Genomic DNA, 27,653 nt, shown 5'->3' with positions numbered 1-27,653 from the left:
CCATTTGATGACTTTAGTTGCTATTGTGAATGGCTTGGTTTTTATAATTTTGAAAAGCAGTCAATTTTTGACTGTTGACTTTGTGTCCAGCAACACTGTTAAATTCAGATATCCTAATCATTAATAGATTGTTTTGAATTTTCAACATTAGAATCCTGTCATCTATAAATAATGACAAGATTGCCTCCTTTCTGATTGGAATACCTTTTATATCTTTTACTTGCTTACTGTGTAGAATGGACTGAGATTGCCAGTAGAGTATTGAATTGTGGTCATGATACCAGGCAGGCACACTTGTCTGGTTCCCAGTTTCCTGTGAAGTGCCATGTTTTCTGTGGGGGCTTTGTTTGTATTGTTTACTCATTTGTCTACTTGTTTTTGATAGGTGCTATTTATCAGATTATGGAAGTTTCCTTTCCATTCCTTGTTTGCTCAGGGTTTCAGTACGAATGGATATTGATTTTTATCAGGTGCTGTTTCAGCATCTTTTGAGATGTTTGTATGATTTTTTGGCTTTATGTGGTTAATGAAGTAAAGCATATGGATTTATTTGAATATAAATTCTAACTGGCATTTTTAAAATGACCCCAGCCAACTTGATTGTAATACATTATCTTTTATGTAGTGAAAACTTGGATTTGCTAATATTTTATTTTGTATGATTGCAACTGTGTTCATGAGGGAGATTGCCAAGCAGTTTCCCTTCTCATAATGTCCTTGTCACGTTTTGGTGTCATGACTATGCTGGCCTCAGAAAGAGTTAAGCATCATTCCTCTCTCCTTTTGTATTCTCCGGCAAAGTTTATTTAACATGGATATTATTTTTTTCCTTAAATATCTTGTGAAACTTACTGTTAAAGCCATCTAACCCTAAGGTTTTCTTTGTGCAAAGGTTTTTGATAACTTATTCAATTTTTAAAATAGTTAATGGGACATTTTTCCCCCTGGATCACTTTAGCTAAGTTGTATTTTTTTTTTAAAGAAATATATGCCTTTGTTATACATTTTTTAATTTTTGGCTAGTGGTTTTTGGTGTCATATCCTTTTCTGGTGTTTTTGACGTCTGTCAGACCTTTAGTGATATCCTCTGTTACACTCCAGATATTGGTTGTTTGTGCTTTTTCTCTTTATCGCTGCTTTGTTTTGCTTTTGTTTTCCTTGGTCATTCCCTCCAGAAGTTTATCAGTTATTCTTTTCAAAGACTGGCTTTTGACTTTATGGACGTTGTTTGTTGAATATCAATTTGATTAATTTCTACTATTTTTATTATTTTTCTGTGCTATATTTTCTTAGGTTGTATTGTGGTTTTTGTAGCTTTTTGATGTAGATACATGCGGCATTGATTTCAGCCCTCTCTTCTAATGTGTGCTTATATAGCTATACATTTTCCTCTAAATGCAACCTTATCTGCATCCCACAAGTTTTGATTTGTAGTTTGACAGTCTTTGTCTTTCAATTAGTTTGGCCCATTTACATTTAATATAATTATTGATGCATTTATGCTTAAATCTATCATTGTACAATATGAATTCTAATTATCTCAACTATTCTAATTTGCTTTTCTTGCTTTTAATGTATGTTTTTAGTGATATATATGTGTGTATATATATATATTTTTTTTTCCACCAGCTTGGTAGTCACTATTTTGCTGTTTCTTTACTGATTATCGACAACTTTATCTAAATTAATACTTTTGCCAATTCTGACAAAGTAAGGGTCTGGAATACTTTCACTCTTAACTTATATACTATTTTGACCTGTATTTAACTCTCAACTTACCTTTAACATCACAAGACATTGTTGTTATTATTTTATATAGTCAAGATTTACTCATAAATTTATCCTTTCCACTTTTATTCGTTTCTTCATGTCTGACCTTTCATCTGTGATATTCTTTATTTACCTTAATGCAGGTCTAATGGTGAATTTTCTTTCTGTTCAAAATGTGATTTCAGGTTAATCTTTGAAGGTTATTTTTGCTGAGTATAGAATTCTAGGTTTGTATTTATTTTCTTTCAGCCCTTTGAGAATGCCATTCCATTCTCTTCTGCCATCTATTGTTAATCTCCAGAAATCAGCTATCCATCCTATTGTTCCTTCTTTGGAAATACTCTTTTTTCCCAGGCTATTTTTAAGATTTTGTCTTTGATTTTTTTGAAGTTCTTTTTTAATGTGCTTAACTGTAGTTTCTTTCATTTTAATTTCTTCTATTTGGGATTTGTAGTTCCTAAATCTGTTGTTTTATACTGTTGTGAATTCTTAGACCTGATTATTCTCAAACTTCACCACAACAAGTAATGACTTTGCCCCAGTCTCTCCATTTAATCTATCTGGGACTGTAGTTATATACCTGTGTTGGATTAGCTTTCAGTATTCCCTAAGTTTCTTAAGTTATTTTTGTGTCTGTGTTTCCCTTTTCTTTTCTTCAGTGTGGGTATTTTCTTCCAATTTATCATCCGCTTCCCTAATTTGTGCTTTACCTGCACAGTAATCTGCTGCTAAACTCATCCATTGGATTTTACCTTTATTTGGTTTTCAGTTCTAGGATTTCCATTTGGCCCTTTTTCATGGTTTGCCATAGACTTTCTTGATCTTATTTTTTTCCTGCACGTAGTGCAGTTTTTTGGAGTCTGACTGATAACACTCTCTGGCCCTGTGGCAAGGCTTTCCTGCCTGTGGTTTCTCTCTATATATCTTTTTTTTTTTTTGTCAGATTGTGTTTCTTTCTACACTTGGATGTTTTAGGTTGCATGTCTGACTTTGTGCTGTTGTGATGACGGGAGACCTGGGAGGGTGACACATTCTTTTCGAGTGGACTTTGTTTTCCTTCTTGTAGTTGACCAGAAGTGGCCAAGCTTCTTAAGCGTCTGAATGTAGTCAGGTCTGGAGCTGATGCTGAGTTGGGTTTCAGGCCTCCCAAGGGCTGGTGGATTTCTGGCCATCGTTACTCAAAAGGCATAGCCCTTTGAGGTCCTATCCACAAGCCCGTGAGGTTTACTGGGGTCTTTTGATTTTCCTCAGTTTTTGTGGCCCTATCAAGGGCCTCTTGGGAAACCCGCTGCTGACTCTAGAAAACGGGCTGCCCGAGGGTGGGGTCCCACTTCCCGCAGCCCCAGTCTCTGACCTCGGCCCTGGTGTTCCACGCTGCCCTAGTTGCTCTCTGTGCCTTCAGATGGAAGGCTCGGGTGCTTTGTCCAGATCTTCTGACCATTTCCTGTAGGTTTAATTGAATTACCTGAATACAAATTCTTGAAGTTATATTATTGAAAACACAATGTGCTTGGAGTACTCCAGGTTTCCTAAGCTGTTCTTTATACTGTTTATGTTCTTCATTTTGTCTGGAGTGAAAGGATATGTTAATATTTGGTTTGGTGATTCGCCTTTATATAATTTTTAGATTGTGAAATTGGCATTTTGCTTTTAATTAATCTGCACTAAATTTGAAGTTTTTCCAAATAGGACATTTTTGTTCATTTGTTTGTATTTGAAATCCTTGTGTTCTAAAAAGAATTAAATAACTATTCAGTACACTCAGTTTGTAAGTTTATTTTTAATGTAATGAATGTTATTATAACAAACTAATGCTAAATTAGAATTGGGGTATGATCTAAACTGTATTATTATGCCTATATTACTTGGTACATTTTTATAAATATTTGCTATTTCAAACTAGATATATTTTTCCTAAGAGTACATAGCTAATGCACTCTCTGAGTTTTTAGTTTATTTCTCTATTTAGCTATTTCCAAGTTCTTAGTAATTGTTTTTGTCCATAAAACTAACACTTTTATCAATTATCACAGCATTTTACTCTTGAAATAATAAATGCACTTTCAATGTTTTTTCATTTTAACTGGTAGAATTTCAAGGTAGAAGAGGCCTCTGAGGAGGGTTTCTATTCCATTTGGTCTGATTTTTGCATCAGGATTTGAAAGTGAGGACTAAATCTGCATGATGGCCCTGGCTTCTGTCACACTGATTAGATAAGATGGTGACTTATTCCCCAGGGATTGCCTACAGGGGAGAAGCTTCTAGATGTGGCTGCAGAGGCCCTGAGGAGAAGGAACCTGCAGACGGGGCTGCACGCGTGCTTGGTCTTCGCATGCAGATCCGGGCCCTCTCGGTAGCGGAAGGCTGTGCTGTGGGTCTCTGTTCACTCCCGGGTGTTCTACCGAACTGATCCCGAGTGGAACCCGGCTGGCAGTGTTCTCGCGTCTGAAACTGCTGGAGTGACCCTAGTGTGTTGCCTGGGTTGAGGACCAGGAGTCCAGCTGAATCCTCTGGCTTCACGTGTGAGGAATCTGAGTAGAGGCTCTATGGCCTGCCAGGCAGGGCCCACCCTGTGGGGTTGCTTTCCACTTTAGAAAGCTGCCTTCCATAGACAACAGCACGTGGTCCCCCTGGGAGCCCTGTGCGCGGGGTTTTGACGTGTCTGGCCTGTGCTGGTGACACCGCAGTGCAGAAGGCGTGCATTGGACCCACATTGCAGGGGCGTGTGCCACAGCCCGAAGCACTGGGGCCTCCGCCGGGGGTCCGGCCTCCTCTCCACGCTTCTGTGGTTCGCCAGTAGCCCAGTGTGTATCCTATGTATTTTTCTTTGGAGTAGGGAAAATAGTTGCTTATCAGAGAATTGAAGTTTAAAATTTAAATATCAGCTGGTTGATTTGTGCCACAACTAACCAACAAATAAGTTTTTCAGATTGCTAAAAAGCAGCTTGGTCTAAATTACTTCCTCAGAGTTTACCAGACTCTTCCAATAAAAATACCATCTTGAGGCTCACAGAATATGAAAAGACTTCACTTCAGAAAACATTTTGGATCCGTTTACCAACCCAGGACAATCCCTGCACTGCATCCAAAGCGCCGTCCACCCTTAACTGGAGCTCTGGAATGTTCCTGCTCCCCTTTAGCCCCGTCACAGGCGGCCGTCCCGGTGGATTTCACTGTGGATTTGGGTGGTCAGGTTTTATTATTAATAATAAACTGTGTACAGTTGGGTACTTGGCAGGCTTGTGTCGACTCTGCAGCCCTCAGTGTGGTCTCGTGGTGAGGACACAGGGCCGCAGGCCCCTGTGGTGGACGCCACTTGGGGGCTCTTATGTAAGCGGGGCCCAGGGGCCGGCGTCCTCCCCCATGAAGGAGGTTCTTGTTTGTGCAGGCTGGAGGAGCAGTGGCAGCCGGCGCAGAGGACACGAAGCATCTCCAGCGTTTAAGCATTTGAAAACACGGTGTGCAGCATCTGTTTATTCTCCTGGGTTTTTTTTTTTAAGTGAATTTCTTATTGAGTATTTAATAAATATCATTACACTTGTAAATATTTAGATTACTTCTTATTTTAAATAATTCTTCACTTTTATTCATTGATACCAAGTAATGCGATTCATTTGACAGAATGGTGGCAGTTTTCATCACATTGAGCGAGAACACACTGTCTTTAACCAGCTAGGTTTTGATTTAGATTAACGGCACTTGGGAATCGAAGACACACACCTCTTCACATCAGCTCGGGGAAGGAGCAGAAGCAGGGTGGACGCTGCCGAGCAGTGCGCAGCGAACACAGCCCCGCTTTCTCTCACTGCCGTTCACACGCACAGCCCCGCGGGGAATGGAGCGAGGTCACTGAGCAAGTCCTTTGCTTTGTGTAAAAATGACGTGAAAGGCTGCTCCTGAAAGTCATTAGGTGTCCGTTCTGTGAAGTTGTGCCTTTTTCAGAGGCAAGGGGGTGGGGAGAAAAAGGAGCCCTTTCAGGCAGAAGCCAAGCGAAACCTGCCACAGCTCCGTCGTCTGGACTCACCAGGTCCGGGCCCTGGCCCTCCGGGAGCACAGCCGTCCCTCCCCACCTGCCCCGCCCCACCCAGAGCTGCCGTCCTCCTCTGTCTGCCCCACTCAGCTGTTCCTCGCTCGCTTACTCCTTAGGTCTCGGGCGCACTCTCTGCCCCCTGGTATGGGAAGAACTTGGCCTCTTATCCACCACTTCATCTCTGCTGGCCAGAACGGGCTGGCATCTCATAGAGCCTCTATAGAAACCTCCGTCCAGGGGATGAGTGATACTCAATGTGAATTAAGGGAAAAAAAAAAAAAGTAAAAGTAAAAATTAGGGAGGTCTGCTCTCCATTTATTGAATGGGTTTTTTCATTCTAGAACTTTAAGTGAGAAACCCGTTGACAGATGAGTGTGTGTATAACCAGAAGTTCTGAAACAGGGTGGGGGGTCAGAATCAGCCCCTCATTTTGAATACTCTCCTAGTAAAGTCTGAAAGATCAAAAGAATATTCCTTGGTGGTTAGAAAGGTCCTGAATCGATGACTTATGTTCCTCATGTTTCCTGCTGGCCAGGCCTGTGCTGGGCGTGGGTGGGTCATGAACGCCAGTCATGCCCACCACCCAGCCCTGCAGAGAGGAAGCCAGGCAGGACCCAGGCTTGTGGCCAAGTCACCCTTTGCCACCAAATGGTGTTTGCAGAAGCAGGGAGAGAGTATGGGTTATAAAGTGGGGTCTGCTGGCCCTGTTCCTGGAGTGCACACCCTCCCCCGTGGAGGGCCAGTGAATCCACAGTAACAGCTGTCCCTGGCAGCCGGTGTTTTGAGGAGGTAAGACTGACTACACTGAGTTTGGGTCTGCTGGAAAATGTTGAGGACGTCCTCATCCTGCACACCGAGAACCTGCTTGTTGTCCTGCTCTGCTGCTTCCACTCAAAGACGGCCGTGTAGAGGGACCTACAGGGCCATCCCCTCCAACTGGCCATCTGGGTCCTCATCCTCACTGTTGCCATCACCAGCATCATTGTGCGGTTTGACTACTTCCCTGCACCCTCAGCAGCATGGGTAGTAACCCCAAAAAATGTTATCAGTGTAAAGGCAAAAACTTGAAGTTACCCATTTCACTTTTTATTTCTTTTATCAGTAAAGTTAAGCTGATTTAACATACTCATTGGCAAATTTGCCTTCTCCTTTTGAAATTGGTCTTCTGTGTTCTCTGCTCACTTATCTTCCCCACCACCCGGCCTTTCCTTTTATTGTGGAGGCGGTTTGTATATTTACGGGGTTAACTCTCTGGTTTATGTCTGGGTCTGTTTTTCCAAAGTGAGCAGCCTGTTGCTGATAATCTTTTAGGAATTCCAGTGATCACATGCCTGGGAATGGTAGAAGCGAATGGTTCCCATAAGTATATGATCTTCTGACAAGTCCCCTTACAGAAAGACAGTTCAGCTAAAGGTGCTTATCAGTGACGTTCAAGTCTAACGGTGGGTGCTCTGAAGAAGCAGAAGCATCCCTCCTGTCCCCCCACCCCCACCCTACCCGGGGCAGCGCTCACCGCAGTCACGACTTAGGTGATGAGACCATCTTCAGCAGCATGAGCTGGGGGACGTCACGGGCACAACTCGACTCGGGCAATGGCGTTATTTTCTCAGACCGTGAGAGAGCACCAAGCCTGAAGCCTCATGCATCACGGGGGGGCCTTCCCGGACCCATGCTGGTGGCCGTGTACTTAACGTCTTTGTGTGTCCCTGGCTAGGCTAGTGCAGCCCCCACCACAGCCTGGGTGGACCCTGTTTCCAGGGCTCTCGTTGCTGACTGACCCTTGACCAGCCATTGAGGTTCCACCTTGATGTAACGGGAGTGGGGTTCTGCCGTCGGGAACTCAGAACGCGCCTAACTAACAAACTCCATTTGTGAGTGGCAGCAAAGGCATTTGGTATGTAGTGAAGGTGGCCAGGAAAAGACAGCTTTCTAATGATATTAATAATTTCTCAGCAGTTGGTCAAAATATCCATAGAGCCTTATGTGCCAAAATCCATTTCTGAGCCATCAGAGTGAGTCATGAAAAAATTTAGCAAATAACCAAATGAATGAAAACTCAACACCAGAACCAAGGATAAAATTAAAATGATTGCCTATTAAACCATTGAAAGGAAGAACAATTGCGAAGTTTTAAGGAAAAGGAAAACTCACAAAGGAAAAACTAAAATAGACTTTATAAAAACAAACGTTTTAACATTTTACCCCAGTTGTAAAAGGAAACAAGAGGCAGGGTAAATGTGTGCGCACGCACACTGTGGAGCAGCTGAGCGCCGCGAACCAGGGCGTCTGTGAGACTTGGTAACTGAGCCGACCTCACCTGAGGCGCACCTGGCCACCTTTGTGTTCTCCCTCCACAGCTGGGGCATGAGAATATCTATTTATAGCTCTCATGTGGGGCTGAACCAGACCAGGGCTGGCATATACTAGGCTCTCAATACAGCCGTTATCGTAAGAAACCCACATGACTCCAGTGGATACAACTGTGAAACACATACACACACACAGACCCACAACAGCGCCGTGCACATCACAGAAAGATTCCTAAGAACACGTAAGCCAAGAACATGAATTATCTCGCAAGAGAGGAAATCAGTGCGTGTGCGGTGGTGCTCAGGGAGGCCTCACGGTGATGCCTGCTGGCTTCGTGGCTTTGGGTACGTGGTGATTGGACCAGCAGGAGGAGCAGCTGCCCCCGCTGCAGTTGGATGGGTGGTTCAGGGGGTCAGTGTGCAGCGACGTTTCGTTTTTGTTTTGTTTTTTTTTTTTTTGAGACAGGGTATCACTCTCACTGCCCAGGGTGCAGTGCAGTGGCACAGTCTTGGCTCACTGTAGCCTGGACTTCCCGGGCTCAGGTGATTCTCCCGCCTCAGCCTCCCAAGTAGCTGGAACTACAGGCACATGCTACCACACTTGGCTAATTTTTGTACTTTTAGTAGAGACAGGGTATTGCCATGTTGTCCAGGCTGGTCTTGAACCCCTGTGGTCAAGCAGTCTGCCCTCCTCAGCCTCCCAAAGTGCCGGGATTCCAGGTGTGAGCCTTCGGGTCTGGCCTATGTGTAGGGATATTTTGGACAGCAATTTAGCAAGATATGCCAAGGGTTAGAATAGTAAGTTTGTCAGATGTAGTCACTTTGCCAACCTGACCTAAGCAAGTCATTCTAAAGATGGTCAGTGTTACCCACTCATACATGTTGACTGCAGCGTGGTTTCTAACAACCAGAACTGCCTCGCAGTCAGAAAGTGGTTTTGTAAACATGCTTCACTCACCCCACGGTGTGTTTTTGACCATTGCAAACGCTATCTGAACATCATGCAATACTAGGCAGATACTTAAGGTGCTGTAAGAAGGATAGAAGTACTGTGTGGTTAGATTGGAGATCTGAGGAGAGCAGGCTCCGTGCTAACAGGCCTTGTGTTCAGGGTGAGACTGGCCTTTTTTGACAGTTCCCTTTAATGAGGTTTTGAAAAAGAATCACCGCCACAAAGAAAACCACAGTTTCGACTTCAGTCCCACTTGGTGCAGTCACTCTGCCTGAGTCTGAGCTGCCAGGCTGGAGAGGACGGGCGCTGCCCTTTGATGCTGTTGGAAGCAGAGCTGGCCGTCGCGTCGGCACAGGTGTGGAAGCACGCCTTCCTGTGAGACTGGCTTTGTCCCTGCGTGATGCTTCCATTTGCACAAAGCCTTCTCTCTTAGCTTCTGCTTCGCAGTAGCGAGAACGCAACCACCACGCTGCCACTGCCTAATGCAGAGTGTTCTTTTGTATAAGAATATTAAAACTTCCTTCAGAAGTGTTTGTGTTAGCTAACAATATGTCTTTGGGATGATTAAATCTGCATTGTAAATAGAATGCAATTATGTAAGATCTTGATGGGAAGAAGACCTCTTATTAAAACCCCTCCCGGCCTTGGTTCTTTGAGGAAGTGCTCGGGGGGCCACAGCGTCCTGAAGGTGCATAGCCGTCCCCAGCCCTTCCCTCCCTCCGTGGCCCCGCTGCCCTGCATTGCTGCTGTAGGGCAGAGCTGCACTTCACCCGCCGCTGTGCTTTCTCCCACACCAGGTGCCGTGGCCAGCACAGAAGTGAAGATGAAGTTACAAGAATTTGTCCTCAATAAAAAGAAGGCACTGGCCCATCGGAATCTGAACCACTGCATTTCCAGCGACCCCCGCTACTGGTACGGGTAAGTGTGGGTGTGGGGAGCACCCCGGCCTCCTCTCTGGGGGCCCAGAGGACCGTCTGATCATTGGTAGATTTGCATGGACCCAGTTGTTTACCTTCTGAGGCAGGGAGGGAGGGTGAGGGATTGAAACCCCAAGCACAGTGGTGCTTGGATGTGGGTGACGTGGTCTGGGGGTACACTCGTGTGGCAGCCATCCTCACGGGGTGGGCCCCTCCAGAGTGACGTGGTCTGGGGGTACACTCGTGCGGCGGCCATCCTCACGGGGTGGGCCCCTCCAGAGTGACGTGGTCTGGGGGTACACTCACACAGCAGCCATGCTCATGGAATGGGCCCCTCCAGAGTGACGTGGTCTGGGGGTACACTCACACAGCAGCCATCCTCACGGGGTGGGCCCCCTCCAGAGTGACGTGGTCTGGGGGTGCACTCACACGGCAGCCATCCTCACGGGGTGGGCGCCCCTCAAGAGTGACGTGGTCTGGGGGTATACTTGCGCGGCGGCCATCCTCATGGGGTGGGTCCCTCCAGAGTGACGTGGTCTGGGGGTACACTCACACAGCGGCCATCCTCACGGGGTGGGCCCCCTCCAGAGTGACATGGTCTGGGGGTGCACTCACACGGCAGCCATCCTCACGGGGTGGGCGCCCCTCAAGAGTGACGTGGTCTGGGGGTATACTTGTGCGGCGGCCATCCTCATGGGGCGGGCCCCCCTCCACAGGGACCGAACAGTGCTCCGGGGGCTGGCGCCTGTCGTTACTCTTAGTAATGTTGTGCCATTTTTCAGCCACAATAAGAGCCACTTAAACTGGAACTCTTGTCTGAATCCTCTGTGCTCCTCCAGCGCTCCCACCTGACGTTTCAATGATTCTTAGGCTAGTCAGGAAGCCCCTGTGATACTTCCGTTATTTTATACTAAGAAACCCTGCCAGGGCCATGCAGTTGACAGGCAGGGACCACAAAAGACTTGTTCGTCTGAGGACTGGAGAGAGCCGGCGCGCCATGCAAAAGACGGCCTTCGGAGGCGAGTTCACAGAGCCCAGTGCGAGCGAGTGGCAAGTGACGTGGCTTTCAGCAGTGAGCAAGGGCAACAGAGGATCGCTTTGAAATGTAGTTTTCTGCTGCTCTCAAGGTTCATTTCATTTCTAGAAAAAAAATCCCATAAGGGAGTTTTTGTAAATCGAAATATCAGTAATTTCATTGGAAAAAAAAGTAGCTATTCTCAAGCCTCAGAATGGACAGCTATGTGTAGTGAAACCTCCCACAGCTCGGACGTGATCCCCCTTGTTTCCGTGGAGGCCGCCAGCTACCCTGACACATCCCAAAAGATGTTTCCAGCACAGGTGACCCACGCCCTCCGCTCCGGCAGCCGCTGTGCTTGCCAGGGGCACATAAGCTGCACTCACGGCAGACACACCGCCCGGATTTGGGTAACTCAACCAGGGACACAAAAACTCATAGGGAGGAGTGAGTTGGGAGTGTCCGTGGGAGGCAGCACGTGACAGCAGTGAGCCATGGGGATCTAAGAGAGGAGGAGGCTTCCTGAGAATTGCTGGCGATCGGCACCCGGGAGCCCACTTTGTGGGGGGACCCTGATCTGTGCCCCCAGAGCCAGTCCACTGCCTGGACTGGTTGTGGAGAAACTCCATTATCCCACTGGCTGGGCTGGGGTGTGGGGTTGCAGGGCAGAAGGAGCAAGGGACAGGAGTGTGGATTGCGGTTCAGATGGTGCCCCTGGGGCCCAAGCTGGAAAGGGCAGGATGAGGAGCCAGGGGCAGGGTGGGCGCGGGGCCTGGCAGAGGATGGAGAGCTGGAGTGCCGAGCCTGCTGGGCGGGGCAGAGCTGCCTTAGGTCCCTGTGTACAAGGGAGCTTTGAGAAGACAGTGATGGGAGTGGGGCAAGCACAGGCAGCCCTTTCTGAAGAAGAGGACAGAGTCTGGGAGGCTGCAGCGGGAAGATGCAGGACCAGAGCAGTGGGGCCGCTGGGAAGCAGGGGTCGCGGTGAGCACAGGGCAGCCCCCTAGGGTGGCCACGGCAGCGTGGAAGAAGGTGAGGAGCCGGCGCCTCCTCGCCCAGGAGTGACCGGAGAGCGGACGGGGGCAAGGCCGGCAGGAGTAGAAGCCAGGCAGTGACTTGGACCTGGACCTGAGGGGAGGATGGAGCAGCAACCCAGGGAAAGGCTGCACCTGCAGTCAGGGAGGCCACGGGAGAAGGGGTGGCCTGGGGCAGCCTCAGGGCACTGGGGGACGTGCTGAGAGATGGGAGATAGGGGGCTTCCAGGGAGGAGGGGTGACAGAGTGGCTGGGGCTGGGAGGACTCACTTTTCATGGAACTCCCTGGGTGAGCTGGGTGCTCAAGGCGGGTGTCTTGGCCTGGACAAGGCCCGCTTGCCCTGGCGTTAATGGCAGGGGGCAGGGGTACCTCTTCTCAGAGGGCTCTGGGGACATTCAGGTTGGAGGGGGAAGGACTTGATCTCAAGTCAGCCAGAGGACAGGTTTGTTTCCATGGAGTCTGGGGTTTTCTTGTTTTGCCATATTTGAACCCTGAACTTAAACATCGTGGAGTGGTGGCAGAAACTTTGTCAGAAAATCGGCTCTTCGTGGGGAAAGAACTGAAACCCTGACCCCAGCTTCACACCACGCATGATTAGTTCAGATGTCATAGACCTGAGCATAGACGCGGAACTGATCAAACTTCTGGAAGGAGACCTAGTAGAAACTTTCCCAACCTTGATGGGGTGTGGGAGGCAAGATTCCTTAGGTCGCCAGAATCATTGACTAGATACCAAAAACCCAAAACGGGGTATTTCCGCAAACCGAAACACTTCTGCTCTTTGAAAGGCACCATTAAGAAAATTAATGGCCGGGCGCGGTGGCTCAAGCCTGTAATCCCAGCACTTTGGGAGGCCGAGACGGGCGGATCACGAGGTCAGGAGATCGAGACCATCCTGGCGAACACGGTGAAACCCCGCCTCTACTAAAAAAATACAAAAAACTAGCCGGGCGAGGTGGCGGGCGCCTGTAGTCCCAGCTACACAGGAGGCTGAGGCAGGAGAATGGCGTAAACCCGGGAGGCGGAGCTTGCAGTGAGCTGAGATCCGGCCACTGCGCTCCAGCCCTGGCGACAGAGCGAGACTCCGTCTCAAAAAAAAAAAAAAGAAAAGAAAATTAAAAGGCAAGCTACGGAATGGAAGGAAATATTCACAATGCATATATCTGACACACCGCTTGTATCCAAAATGTAGAGCCCGCTCCTATAACTCAATAGTAAAAAGACAAGCCGCCCACTTAAAAATATGGGCAAAAGGTTTGAACAGGTACCTCACAAAAAAAAGGCATGGGGATGGCCAGTAAGCGTGGAAAAAATGCTCAGCATCGCTGGGCATCAGGTAAATGCAAATCAAAACCACGACAGGCAGCCCCTTCATCCCTGTGGGGATGGCCGGAGTTACACAGGCCGGGTGCTGGAGCAGACGCGGTGTCCCTGGACCTCTGCGTGCTGCCCGTTGGAATCCGAATCATACCTGGGGAAACAGGCAGGCAGTTTCCTACAAAGACACATACCCACCAACCCTGTGACCCAGCGATGCCCCGTCTCCGTATTTGCCCAAGACATATGAAAGCAAGCAACACGACGAGTCGCCTTCTTACAGTCACGGTCACCAAAGAATGGAAACAGCCGAGCTCCCATCAACGGGAACGGCCGTGCAAACTGGGGCCCCTGCACGCGCTGGAATGCTGCTCCGCAGTGACAAGGCACTGACCACTGGCGCCTGCAGCAGCTTGGGGGAGCCCCAGAGGCGTGGTGCCTAGACAGAGGCACCCCCATGGTTCCACTGATGAGAAATTCAGAGTCAGCAAAGCGAATCGACTGTGAGAGAAAGCAGACCAGGGCTGGGAGGCTGCAGAGATGGGTGGTGCTGTGGCTTCATCAGGGCGCAGACTCCGAGGGTGTTTATGTGCATCAGCGTGTCCAGCTTTAAGACTGTTGTGACGAGGTGGCACTTTCCCGTGTAGCTGCCACAAGCCACACGTGGCTCCCAAGCACTTGAAACGTGGCTGGGTCTGCCAGGACATGCCGTTGATGCAGAGTGTGGGATTTCGGACACTCGGTCTGAAGGAAGGACCCACGGTGCCTTGTCAATATGTTTATATTGATTATAAGTTGAAAGGATGGCTTTTATAATGGTTTAATCGAATACTAAAATTCCATTCATTTATTTTTAAGCCACGTTAATGTGGCTACTAGGAAATTATAAATTTCAGATGCGGCTCCCATCATGTTCACTCTGCTGCGTGTCCTGGCGCTTGTGGTTCCTTGTTGTATTTCTTGGAAATCACTGGTACGAATCTGATGAAAGGGCAATGGTTTGGAATTGAAGTGGTTGGGTTTGTATGAAGCTTTATTCTACAGTCAAGCCAGTGTTTAGAAGAAAACATTATTTGCTTTTCCATCTTTCTCCAGAAGACAAGGATTGCCTTTAGGTGTGGCACCAGGTTGGCTCCAGGGCCCCATGGGGGCTGCGCCTTGGCTCCTGGCCTGGCGTCTGTGTCCCATCCCCGGGCCGCGAGAAATGAAAGGTTGAAAAACTGGAAGATAATTTCTGGTCAGGGTGAGGTAGAGGGAGCAGCTCTGCAGGTTCTGCCCTTGGGGCTCTACGGGGTGGCCAGTGTGACTGTGTGTGTGTGTGGAGTGTGGCCGGGGTGAGTGTGAGTGTGGGTGTGAGATTCCGGTGAGCTTAGTGTAGGGTGTGAATGTGGGATGTGGGTGTGTGGAGTGGGTGAGGTGAGGGTGGGGTATGAGTGTGAGGCGTGGGAAAGGTGACAGGTATGAGTGTGAGATGCGGGTGTGGGTGGGAGGTGGGCGTGGGGTGTGGGTGGGTGTGAGGCATGAAGTGTGGGTTTGTGGGGTGTGGGTGGGATATGTGTGTAAGTGGGCGTGAGGTAGATGTGGGGTGTGAGTGGGATGTAGGCATGAGTTTGCATAAGGTTAGGGGGTGTGGATGGGTATAGGTTGTGAGGGGGTGTGGGGTGTGGAATGTGGGTGTGAGTAGTGTGCAGTGCAGGTATGAGTGTGGTTGGGTGCGAGTAGTATGCTGTGTGAGTGGGTGAGAGTAGTGTGCAGTGTGGGTGGGGTGTGAGTAGTGTGCAGTGCAGGTATGAGTGTAGTTGGGTGCAAGTAGTGTGCGGTGTGGGTGGGTGTGTGTAGTGTGAGGTGTGGGTGGGTGCGAGTAGTGTGAGGTGTGGGTGGGTGCGAGTAGTGTGAGGTGTGGGTGGGTGCAGGTAGTGTGCGGTGTGGGTGGGTGCGGGTAGTGTGCGGTGTGGGTGGGTGTGAGTAGTGTGTGGTGTGAATGAGTGTGAGTAGTGTGAAGTGTGGGGGCCAGTAATAGTGAGATGCAAGTGTGAGTTGGGTGAGCTGCGGGTGTGAGTGGGTATATTGTGAAGCGCGGGTATGAGTGTGTGACGTGTGGAGGTGAGTAGTGTGAGATGCAGATATGGGTATGGGTGAGGTGTGTGTGGGTGTGAATAGTGTGAGGTGCAGGTATGTGTGGGTGTGAGTAGTGTGAGGCATGGGTATGAGTAGTTGTGTGATGTGCGGATGTGAGTGGGTGTTACTAGTTGTGTGGTGTGCAGATGTGAGTGAGGGTAATTGTGTGCAGTGTGGGTGTGATTGCAGCAGGGATAGAGCTTCACTTCTGCTCGCCCTGCTGGATGCTTCTTCACGGAGGGCACGCTTGTGTGGTCTGGCCTGGGACCATGTGACCAGGGCTGGGCAGGTGTGACCGGCCCTGATGGTGAGGGCCGCCCTCTCCTGGTGTCTGAAGGGCAGACGCACCGTGGGGTGGACCCTGGCAGTGAACTGGGCTGTGCAGGAGGTGAGGTCGTTCCTGTGGGGTCTCTGGATCCATCCAGGTGGTCCAACTGGGCGGCGCTGGCAGTTGGGGTCAGGGCTGAACCCCTCCTGCACCTGCTGCTCTGCTCGTTTTAAGGTTTGACAAGAAAGTGGGGGTTTTAACACTGAAAGCTCCTCAAAAGATCAGAGCAGTAAGAGAAGGTCTGTTAGATCTTAAACCAGTGTAACTTTTGCAACTCCTGCTTAGGTAAGCAAACCCTACCGTTCAAATATAATAATAATTTCATTCTATATATTTACATGATTTATTATTATGTAAATACTGATCTTTTTAACTCATGGGATGCATGTGCAAGTCAACTCCGTGTTTCCTGTGAAGGGAAAAGTGAATGCGGACATGGTCCCAGACTGTCACTTGGTGTCGAAGAAGTTTGGAATCAGCCAAGATCACATCCCCATAGGACGCAATCTGAAAACACTATTTGGTAGAGAAAGAGTGTTGCCCCGAGACCTTTTCATGAGATTGTGAGAGGATGGGCAGAACTACAGGGAAGAGAAGGGAGGCTAGCACAAGGCCGTGGTCCCACTTGGAGGCCACAGGCCCTGCACAGGTGCAGACAAGTGTGTCCCAGCCTGACTGCATGGTGGAATTCCCCGGGAAATAGCGAAAGGCTGCTTGGGGTTGGAGGTGTGCCCTGAGCAGTGGGCGGGGCTGGGGCGTGGCCTGAAGCTGTGCAGTTTTCCGGAGCTCCCCGACTCCTCAGGTGATGCACGGCCCAGCACCCCACGGCCCAGCACCCCACAGCCCAGCACCCCACAGCCCAGCACCCCACGGCCCAGCACCCCATAGCTCAGCACTGCACGGCCCAGCACCCCACGGCCCAGCACCCCACGGCCCAGCACCCCGCGGCCCAGCACCCCGCAGCCCAGCACCCCACAGCCCAGCACCCCACGTTCCAGCACCCCACGGCCCAGCACCCCACGTTCCAGCACTGCACGGTCCACTACCCCACGTTCCAGCACCCCACGGCCCAGCACCCCACGGCCCAGCACCCCATGTTCCAGCACCCTACGTTCCAGCACCCCACGGCCCAGCACCCCACGGCCCAGCACCCCACGTTCCAGCACCCCACGGCCCAGCACCCCACGGCCCAGCACCCCATGTTCCAGCACCCCATGGCCCAGCACTGCACAGCCCAGCACCCCACTTTCCAGCATCCCACATTCCAGCACCCCATGTTCCAGCACCCCGCAGCCCAGCACCCCACAGCCCAGCACCCCACGTTCCAGCACCCCACGGCCCAGCACCCCACGTTCCAGCACTGCACGGTCCACTACCCCACGTTCCAGCACCCCACGGCCCAGCACCCCACGGCCCAGCACCCCATGTTCCAGCACCCTACGTTCCAGCACCCCACGGCCCAGCACCCCACGGCCCAGCACCCCACGTTCCAGCACCCCACGGCCCAGCACCCCACGGCCCAGCACCCCATGTTCCAGCACCCCATGGCCCAGCACTGCACAGCCCAGCACCCCACTTTCCAGCATCCCACATTCCAGCACCCCATGTTCCAGCACCCCACGGCCCAGCACCCCACGGCCCAGCACCCCATGTTCCAGCACCCCACGGCCCAGCACCCCATGTTCCAGCACCCCACGGCCCAGCACCCCACGGCCCAGCACCCCATGGCCCAGCACTGCACAGCCCAGCACCCCACTTTCCAGCACCCCACGTTCCAGCACCCCATGTTCCAGCACCCCACGGCCCAGCACCCCACATTCCAGCACCCCATGGCCCAGCACCCCATGTTCCAGCACCCCACGGCCCAGCACCCCACGGCCCAGCACCCCATGTTCCAGCACCCCATGGCCCAGCACCCCACGGCCCAGCACCCCACTTTCCAGCACCCCACATTCCAGCACCCCATGTTCCAGCACCCCACGGCCCAGCACACCATGGCCCAGCACTGCACAGCCCAGCACCCCACATTCCAGCACCCCACGTTCCAGCACCCCACGGCCCAGCACCCCATAGCTCAGCACTGCACGGCCCAGTACCCCACGGCCCAGCACCCCATGTTCCAGCACCCCACGGGCCAGCACCCCATGGCGCAGCACTGCACAGCCCAGCACCCCACAGCCCAGCACTGCATGGCCCAGCACCCCACGGCCCAGCACCCCATGGCGCAGCACTGCACGGCCCAGCACCCCACGGCCCAGGCACCTGGACTTGCCTCCTTGATTTTGTCTGTGAGTGCCTTTGTGCACATTCTTTGCACTGGTGTGCTCTCCGATATTTAAATATACACCTGTACCCATTTACAAGCTCCCATTCTTAATTCAAATAACTCCAGGTGCATTGCTATGGCGTACTATGTATTCAGATAGTCTAACAAATTCCAAATAAGTAAGTTGGCAAATTTGTTTCTAGTCATTAAGCAGATTACACAGTTTAAAGACTCAGAATTTATTCCACTCAGCAGTGTTTTGAGCAAGACTGAGCTGTCAGTGCCATCAAAAAAGGCCTTGCTGATGGTCATCTGGGTGGCAGCCTGCATCCCCACTCCAGCCCAGGGCCCACCTCCTCCCATGTCCCTCCTCTGGCCATCCTCCTGGCAGACTACTCCTGTCTTGCCGCCTGGAGGGTGTGGAGTTGTACCCAGCTGTTCATACAGGAAGTCCCTTTCATAGGTCAGCTCCCTGGGCACAGGGTATCAGTAGCTGCCATCCTGTTCCTCCCCTGGAGAGGGAGGTGACTGGTGAAGGCGCAGATGACGATGGGTGCCTTCTGCTGAGAGATGGCCCCATGGGCTCCTTCTCTCCAGGTGGCAGTGACAGCCCCAGACATAGCATTTGTTCTTAGACCGTTTTTTGGCCCGTCTCGGCTGCCTATGACCTGACCTTTGATTCCTTACGCCGCAGCCTACTGTCTTCCTCTGCCCCTCCCCACCAGGGACAGGCTCTCTGAGTGGCCAGTGGTGTCCCTGGTAGAGAACAGACCGGGCTGGAGCCATCTAAGAGGACAGGGCCAGGTGGAGAACGGCCACCAGGAAAACCGCCAGAGGTGCTGCCCATCCCAGCCCCGAGCACTGCCGGTCCCACAGAGGAGGATGTGGGCATTGGATGTTTACTTGCTTGTTTAGCATCTTGTTTATTTCCTTTTAACTTCAGCTTAGCCCTAGGGAAGAGGTGCGTCTGTTGAGATGGGGCTGAGGTTTCAAGGGAAAGATCATCCTGTTTGTGGCTTCTTGGCTGCAGCCTGGGGCAGTGCCCTGGGCAAACTAAACCGTCTGTCTTTGCCTTCTCTCCAGGAAAACGCAGCACAGTTCCCTTGACCAGAGTTCTCCACCCCAGAGCGGAGTGTCGACCTCCTATAACCACCCAGTCCTGGGAATGTACGACGCCAAAGATGACTTCCCTCTTAGGAAAACAGGTCAGTGTCCCAGGCATGCTGTGGGCCGGGAGGCCTCCTGCAGAGGCACCTTCCACGCCACAAGCCACGCAGGGCCCACTGCTGTCTTCCACTTAGAGAAGGAATCACCTGCAGATTTTTAAATATTTGCTCCTTTCATTAGAGCATCATTTTGAAAAGATGTCCCTAAGCATTTCCTTATTATTTATTCCTAAAGAAATGAACCTCACACATGTACACCACTGCTGAGGACTCAAACTCACTTTGAAAGCACATTCAGTTTAGTCTTCTTTCGGTGGTGTGTTAGACTTTGCCACGCTGAGGGGCATCCCCACAGTGCTCACGGGGTGAAGCAGTTCCCGCTGGTGGGCCACGTGCCATCTGAAAGCAGGTGAGCCTGTGGCCTTCAGGGATGGCTCTGGGCAGTGCCCGGGCAGCAGGGCCTTCCAGGGCCCCAGAGTGGGAAGAGAATCTTTACGAGAAAGAAATTCACTGTGTCCTGCAGGGGATATCCCAGCTGGGCTCAGAGTTACGTGCCACTGTTCTGTCCTAAGCCAGAGGGAGAAGGACATTTAGGCACAAGCAGGTGCCTGGACCATCTTCGAAGCAGGGAGAGGCGGCTGCAGCAGTGTCTGATAAGTCAGGATGGACCCTCTGGGGCTTTCTCAGGGGCCACGGAGGAAGCAGGCAGTGGCTTTAGATAATGGTTAAGGTGGCTGTGGGCAATGGGCTGGGGTAGCAAGAAGAGCAGAGGCCGGGGAGTGCCTTCCAGAGGCTCTGCCCAGAGAAGTGGTGAGGGCAGGAGCCGCAGCAGGCGCTGAGGGCGGGCAGTGCCTCATCCCAGGTATGGCCAGTGGATCCCACAAACTGCAAGGCAGTGTAGGAAATCCCAAGGCATCCTCCCCAGGGGGCGGCTCTTGGAGATGAAATCCTAGGGGCACCACTTTTTCTTGCTAAACAGATTCTGTGTTATCGAAAGGTTTTAGCCAGTTCTGGGCGGAAACAATGCACTCAGTCACACAAGGGCTTCTTCACTGGAGCAGTGAGGCTTTGCGAGGGGCTGCTGGGGGCCGTATCAGGCCAGCCACATCCGTGGAGCAGTGGGTCGTATCAGGCCAGCTGTGACCCTAGGGGAGTAGGCCATATCGGGCCAGCCACGTCCCAGGTGCAGTGGGCTGTATTGGGCCAGCTGTGACCCTAGAGGAGTGAGTTATATCAGGTTGGCCATGTCCCAGGTGGAGTGGGCCGTATCGGGCCAGCCATGTTCCCAGTGGAGTGGGCTCTGTTAGGGTGTATTTAGACGGTGGTGTCCCTGGAGCCGTGGGCCGTATCAGGCCAGCTGTGTTCCAGGTGGAGTGGGTCATATCAGGCCGGCCATGATCCGGGTGGAGGGGGTCAAATTGGGCTGGCCATGTCCCTGGAGGAGTGGGCCATAACAGGCCAGCCATGACCTCAGTGGAGGGGCTGTATTGGGATGGTGGAGACCCTGCTGGAGAAGGCCACCTCAGGATGGCCATGTTCTCTCCAAGTCAGAGGTACAAGAATCCTGCAAACATGGGTGCATTTCCATTTGGGCCATAAGCCTTTCTTGGGAAAAGTGAACCTAGAGCTGCTGCTTCTTTGAGTTTCATGGGTGTGAGCCTGTGGTTCTTACTGATGCTTCTACTGACAATGGTCCTGGATTTCACCTGGAGAGCGCCCTAAAGCTCGACAGAAGGAACCGATTTAGAGATCCGTATTTTTTCCAGAAAGATGTGCCCAGTAATATCAGGAGAGAATCTGAGCCGACTCTCGCAGATCGCCCTCCAGGCTCCCTTTCTGGGGACCGATGCTATTATTAATCAAATTCCATCAACAAAACCAAAGTCCACAGTGAGTGGTGGGCCCTGTGCTGGGAGAGAGACCGGGGAATGGGGAGGCGAGGAACGTGCCTGCCTGGAAGAACCCCGTGCCGGGAACTGGAGCGACGCCGAGGGCGGAGGGCGGGAACCCGGAGGTGCTGCCGTCAAGCACTGTGGGTTGGATCTGTGCGCACTCACGTGATGGTTCTGTGTGCCCTGAAGCAAATGCCCTCCGTTCCCCTGGCCTCCAATTCCCCCTCAGCACAGTGGGTCTCCCCACACCCACATCCTCACGGCTGTGGTATGCACCCAGCCCGAGTGCCTCCTCTTGTCCTGGGAGTGATGGCTGTGGCACTGACTCCAGAGCCACAGACCCAGGAGGGAGCATCCGGCGAGAGCTTGGCCGCCAAGCCGAGCAAGTCGGCCTCACGTGGGGACGTGCTTTCCCAGAAATGCCCCATCTGGTGCCTTCCCACCAAGGACCCCAGAGCAGTTCCCCAGCACCTCCACACCCCAGCTCGTAGTAGAGCAGCAGGGATGGGGGAGCCCTAGGAGCTGTTTGCACTGGCTCCTCCCCCATCCCAAACATCAGCACTACCTGGGGACCAGCCTCCTGTTCTAAGAAACAGAACCCGGCATGAATACTTCGTAGCAAGGAAGGCTAGCAGCATGGGGGATGGCACCCTGTCACGGCCCTGCCCTGCTGTTCGCCACCAGAGGCCTTTCTCCCATAGGCAGGGCCCCCGCCATCTCTCGCAGTTTCCGTGGCCGTTGGCTTCCTGTGCTGCCTTGTGTTTCTCTGGGGATGATTGGAAGCAGTCTCCCACACCGTCTACTGTGCTTCTAACCTTGTGATAGCACCACCCTCCAACTCCCCGCTTCCTTGAGAACGGAAGAGAAAATTCTCTTCTCACACTTTGGGAAATGTTATCTAGAATACATAGTGCTCCAGAAGAACTTAATTAAGATTTGATTGCATTATCAGTTTTTTAAAAAGACATCACTACCACATTCATAATATTAATAACATAAAGATTTCAGAGAAAATGTTTAAACCACTTAAGAGAATAGTGTGTAGTTACACACCCTGTATTACCCTTGACATATCTGTCTACTTTCAAACACGTGACGTCACTCATTCTAAGTGATTTACATCTGTGCTTTTCTGCAGTAATTGGTAATATGAAACACGTCATTACATTTTAGTTACGAAGTTCCTTGAATGAATTGAAATGATAATCTTTAATAATTGTGATGTACACTTAAATAATTACATGATTTTGACTTTACATTACCTTATACTGACCTGGCACACAGTTTGCCCACTTCTCCATCTCTAAAGGGCTATTGTATGACCTGTGAGCATGTGAAAAGCTTTGCCCCTGTCTTGTGAATTTTGTCATCACCCCATGCATTTTTTGCATGTCCTTTGCTGGCTCTGCTGACAGGTCACATCTGTACCAGCTCAAATGTCTAACCTCCCTGGTGAAAGCAATGCAGTGACTCCTATTCTGAGCTTGGGCATATTCCGGGCATTCACGTCGCCTGTGCCTGTGGGCAGGACCAGGTGCCTGAGTTTCTGCCCAGCTCCTTCACTCACCACCTTGAGACTTAGGGGAGCTCTTGAACCTCTCTGTGCCTCAGTTTCATCATCTGTGAAATGTACCTTTAATTTGCTTCTCTCCTGGGGCTGTCATGAGACGTGAATGAATTAATATTTGCAAAGTCTTTCGAGTAGGACCAGATCAGGGTGGTTTCTGCTCTTGTTTCTCTACACTGTTAGGGTGATTTTGATTTTTTTCTCCATCCAATGACTGGTAACTTCCGGACCCAGCATCCCCCCCCACCTCCTTCCCTCCATACCCAAGTTCAGGTAGAAGCCAGCAGGAGCCACTTCCTCCACTTAGAGAAGGACCACAAGGATGGGAACACCAAGATTTATACCAAAAATCTGGCCAGAAGGGCCCATCTTGCTCTGTTGGCTTTTCAGGGCTCATCTCCTCGTTCCTGGCTTGCCTTCACCTGAGTGCCATCTCCCAGGAGCTCAGAACTAGGCTGGGCTCGAGAGTCAGACCCCTCTACCCAGGGCCTCAGGTCCAGCTCTTCCTGCCAGAGGCCCCGCCCCTTTCCTGGAAGATTGGCAGCAGGGGTGTCTCCACTTCAGAGCTCTTCACCTCCTGCCAGATTTCGGCCCAGGGTGAGGTGGTGCCTGGTCCCTTCCCATGTCTGTGCAGCCTCAAGGGTCACCCTGACTTTGGGTTTCTGCAGACTCGTGAAGCTACCAAATGTGTATTTTTAAATGTAGTCGTAAGAGACAGAACTGTGTGGATCACTGTCACGGACATAGGATGCTGGATCTTTCCTGCACTGTGTGGGTGTTAGACGGCTTCACCAGAAACTGCATTAAGCAGAGCCTTCGAGTCCATGTTCACACTGAGGAATGGAGGCTTTTCCACTTTTACAAGCAAGCAGCGTTTTGTCATTTGGATGATGTTGAAGGATCTTATTTTTCCCCAGTAACATCTTCATCGTCTTAAAGATATTAGTCATCGTGTATTTTTTATAAAGACTCTTAAATTTTCCCCTCATGTGACTTCTGATAGATGAAACAAGGCCAAAACAACTAACTGTTGTCCAGCCAGCACAGTTCTTTCCCATTTGTCAGCAGCTTCTTGGACCTGAGCACTGAAAACCGTGCACTCCACAGAACGCCTTGTCCAGCATCCTCATATGTCCCTGGGCACATGGTCCTAGCAGCAAACACTCTCCCCAGCACGTGTCAGGACCCGGCTGCTGGCCTGGGCTGTGGCACTGCCGTGGATCATCCTGGCTCTTTTAAGGAAGCAAAACGCCAGAGCTCACGTTCAGTGAGACGTTGGTGACCTCAGCCTTGTTCCGGCATTCGCTAGCCTGCCTGGTGGGGTTGGTGTCCGCAGTTGGGTGTGAATTGGGAGGTGGCTGGGCTGGTCCTAGGGACAGAGTTCTGATGACCCCTGTATGGACCATGGATCTGGGCAGTCAGCCAAAGGTCCTGGGCTCCCCCTGCACTTGCCTCCGTGGTCAGCCTTGGAGAGTGTTCGTGTAGCTCTGCCCTCCTCACCCGGGGCCTTCTGAAACCAGTCGCTCGAGGTCACGGCTGCCCATGGGAAACATCCATCCGTTGCTTAGATGTGCAGATAAGGGTGCATTTTCCTCCTTTTTCTGGGGGAAGCTGGCCTGCTTGGTGAGGAAGAGCACAGGGCCTGTGGCCAGGCTGGCGCCCACAACGCTGTGTCCTGGGCAGATGAGACGACCTACTGTTGTGTCCACCGGTCTACAAGGTGGGGCGGTGGGCGTCCCCTTCATGACTTCATGGCTCTTTCATCAGTCAAGCCCTACAGCTCATCAATAGGCTGCTCATGGCTTTCTCCTGTGTGCTAGTGACCTGAATAAAGTTACAGGTACTTTGTTCTTATCCATGTGTAGAGTAGGCTCAGGGTACTGTGAAATAGGACCAGAGTGCGTTTTCCACCCTGACAAACATCCCTGAGTTTGGGAAGGGGCTCTTTGTTTCATGCAGAGCCTCTGACCAGCTTGCTGTCTCTTGTTCTAATGCAGTTTGCAGAAACTGCTGGAGAGAGGGGTGGGACCAGGCAGAAATGGGCAGTGCCCACACTTCTTGCTGCTGTGTGTAAAGGTGTGGTATATACTTCAGGAGGTGTGGTGTGGTGAGACTTCTCAGTGCTGTGTGTAAAGGTGTGGTATATACCTCAGGAGGCACAGCATGGTGAGACTCCCTGCTGCTATGTGTAAAGGTGTGGTATATACCTCAGGAGGCGCGGCGTGGTGAGACTCCCTGCTGCTGTGTGTAAAGGTGTGGTATATACCTCAGGAGGCGCGGCGTGGTGAGACTCCCTGCTGCTGTGTGTAAAGGTGTGGTATATACCTCAGGAGGTGCAGCGTGGTGAGACTCCCTGCTGCTGTGTGTAAAGGTGTGGTATATACCTCAGGAGGCGCAGCGTGGTGAGTATCCCTTCAGCTGCCGCTCAGGCGGTGGCTGGTGGAATCTCTTGTTCCTCGAGCTACCTTTGAGCAGACAGGAAGAGGGTTAATGTGTGTAATGCCCGCCAGAGCCAACTCAGCCAAGCTTCCTGCTACCAGGTAGGCAGCCTCCCACAGAGATTCAGGGGCTCTTGTGCCGGGCTGGGTCCTCCATCAATTTCATGTTCTTAAAAAGTGAGCATGAGTGTGTTCCGAAGGTTCTGAAATAGGCTTTGTTGTGCCTTTCCAAAAAAAGTTAGAGGAATGGTGAGTTTGGTTAAATATTAGGCAGTTTCTGTGTCAGGAACAGTGGGCCACCAAGCGCTCTGTGCCCCATCCTTCCAACTTTGACATCCGTCAAGCCTGAACTCTTCCTAATGTGGAAAGTACTCCAGGAGCTCTTGAACTAATCGTTTTCAAATACATATTTTTTTCTGCTGTTCAATGGTAAAACTACACTGAGACTGACAGCAAATGAAATATTTTCATTTAGAGGATTGAGGAAGAAAGAGTGTGGAGGAAAGCACGCCACCTGCACGCATCACACACGGTACTTTCTTTAAAAGAACCACAGAAGTAATGCATGCGTGTAATAAATTAAAACAAATTCAGTCCGCATACTCTGAATCATACTTCCCAGAGATAGCTGCTGTTATTCGTTTGATATGTATCTGTCCAGATATCTTTCTCTGCCCATGTGTAGGGTGTGTATCTGTGTTTCAGTGTGTGTGTCTGTGTTTGTGTGTGGGGTGTGTATCTGTGTTTCTGTGTATCTGTGTGTATGTGTGTATATCTGTGTGTGTATCTGTATTTCTGTATCTCTGTTTCTGTGTGTCTGTGTGTCTGTTTCTCTGTGTGTATCTGTGTTTCTGTGTGGGGTGTGTATCTGTGTTTCTGTGTATCTGTGTATGTCTGTGTTTCTGTGTGTGTGTGTATTTCTGTGTATCTGTATCTGTGTATGTGTCTGTGTTTCTGTGTGTGTGTATATATATCTGTGTTTCTGTGTATCTGTTTCTGTGGGTATCTGTGTTTCTGTGTATCTGTGTGTATATCTGTGTATGTATCTGTGTGTGTGTGTTTCTGTGTGAGGGGTGTGCATCTGTGTGTGTCTGTGTTTCTGTGTGTTTGGTGTGTATCTGTGTTTCTGTATATCTGTGTGTGTGCGTTTCTGTGTGTGTATCTTGTGTTTCTGTGTATCTGTGTGTATATCTGTGTATGTAGCTGTGTGTGTATCAGTGTATATGTCTGTGTTTCTGTGTGAGGGGTGTGTATCTGTGTGTGTCTGTGTTTCTGAGGGGTGTGTATCTGTATTTCTGTGTATGTGTGTGTGTGTGTTTCTGTGTATCTGTGTCTGTGTGTGTATCTGTGTTTCTATGTACCTGTGTGTGTATCTGTTTCTGTGTGTATCTGTATGTCTGTGTATCTGTGTTTCTGTGTGTCTGTGTGTGTATCTTTGTTTCTGTGTGTATCTGAGTTGTCTTATTAACAAAAATACCCGTTTTGCATTTTCTCCTCTACCTTTATTTTTAATTAATACTATATTGTGGCCATTATTTCATTTCTACATATGAAGCTCAATGCCTTGCTCTCAAGTAGTCTAAGATATAGATGTAAGGTGGACTGTTTTCTAGTTACCATTTTGCCAGCAACTTTGAGCACCTTTCCTCACTGTACTAGTATTTCTGTAGGAAACGTTCTGAAAATGGAACTCCTGGTTCAGAGAGTATGTATATCCTAAAACACTGAGCAAATGATACCCCCTCGCCAGCAGCCGGAGAGTCCATTGTCCGCACCCTCTCCACGAGCAGGACAGGATAGTGCTGCAGTTCATTCTACCGATTTGGCCGGTGACGAAGATGGCGAGCCTGTTGGTGTTTGACTGAGCAGTGCCGTCACCATCAGTCAAGGGCGGGCATGCCTGTGTGCTTCGCCCTCCCCAGGATCACGTGAGCAACGTGCTTCAAGGTCGAGGGTGGCTGGTGCCCCGGAGCTGAGCGGCGGGGCCGCCCCGAGCAGGCCCTGTCTTCAGAGCCACCCTGTGCCCAGCATCTGGAACCATGCAGGGCACACGAGACAGCTCCATCCATGCTGAATGGATGTCGTTTAGTGGCAGTTCGTTTACCTGTTTTTCTATCAGGCGTTGTCTTTTCTTGTTCCCCTGTAAGTACTGTTTATATGTTGTTTTCAATCCTGTGTTTTCATGTATTATAGAAGTTAGATTCCAGTCTGGCATTTGTCTTCTTAGAATTATCTTTTTATTTATTTTATTTATTTTATTTTTTGAAACGGAACATCACTCTGTTGCCCAGGCTGGACAACCTCTGCCTCCTAGGTTCAAGCGATTCTCCCGCTTCAGCCTCCCGAGTAGCTGGGACTACAGGTGCCACCACCACACCTGGTTAAGTTTTGTATTTTTAGTAGAGATGGGGTTTCACCATGTTGGTCAGGCTGGTCTCGAACTCCTGACCTCTGCCCGCCTCAGCCTCCCAAAGTGCTAGGATTACAGGCGTGAGCCACCAAGCCCGGCCAGAATTATCTTTTTATTTTTACCAAA

The 27,653-nt window shown here is 50.6% G+C and overlaps 1 protein-coding gene across 25 annotated transcripts in view; it reads left to right on the top strand.

Annotated features, from left to right (window-relative positions):
• HDAC4 (histone deacetylase 4) overlaps nucleotides 1-27,653 on the top strand; it is a 352,120-nt gene that overhangs the window by 221,684 nt on the left and 102,783 nt on the right. For all 25 annotated transcript variants that reach the window (XM_074010653.1, XM_045368051.2, XM_045368055.3 and 22 more), the window contains 2 exons: nucleotides 9,859-9,979; nucleotides 19,138-19,259. In XM_074010653.1, coding sequence (XP_073866754.1) covers nucleotides 9,859-9,979; nucleotides 19,138-19,259 — 243 coding nt within the window. The remainder of the gene's footprint in view (nucleotides 1-9,858; nucleotides 9,980-19,137; nucleotides 19,260-27,653) is intronic.

The sequence above is a fragment of the Macaca fascicularis genome, chromosome 12, assembly GCF_037993035.2.
Source record: "Macaca fascicularis isolate 582-1 chromosome 12, T2T-MFA8v1.1".
In the NCBI taxonomy this organism is placed as follows: Eukaryota; Metazoa; Chordata; class Mammalia; order Primates; family Cercopithecidae; genus Macaca; species Macaca fascicularis.
The sequence above is the reverse complement of the archived record's forward strand: the minus strand, read 5'-3'. Positions and strand labels throughout refer to the sequence as shown.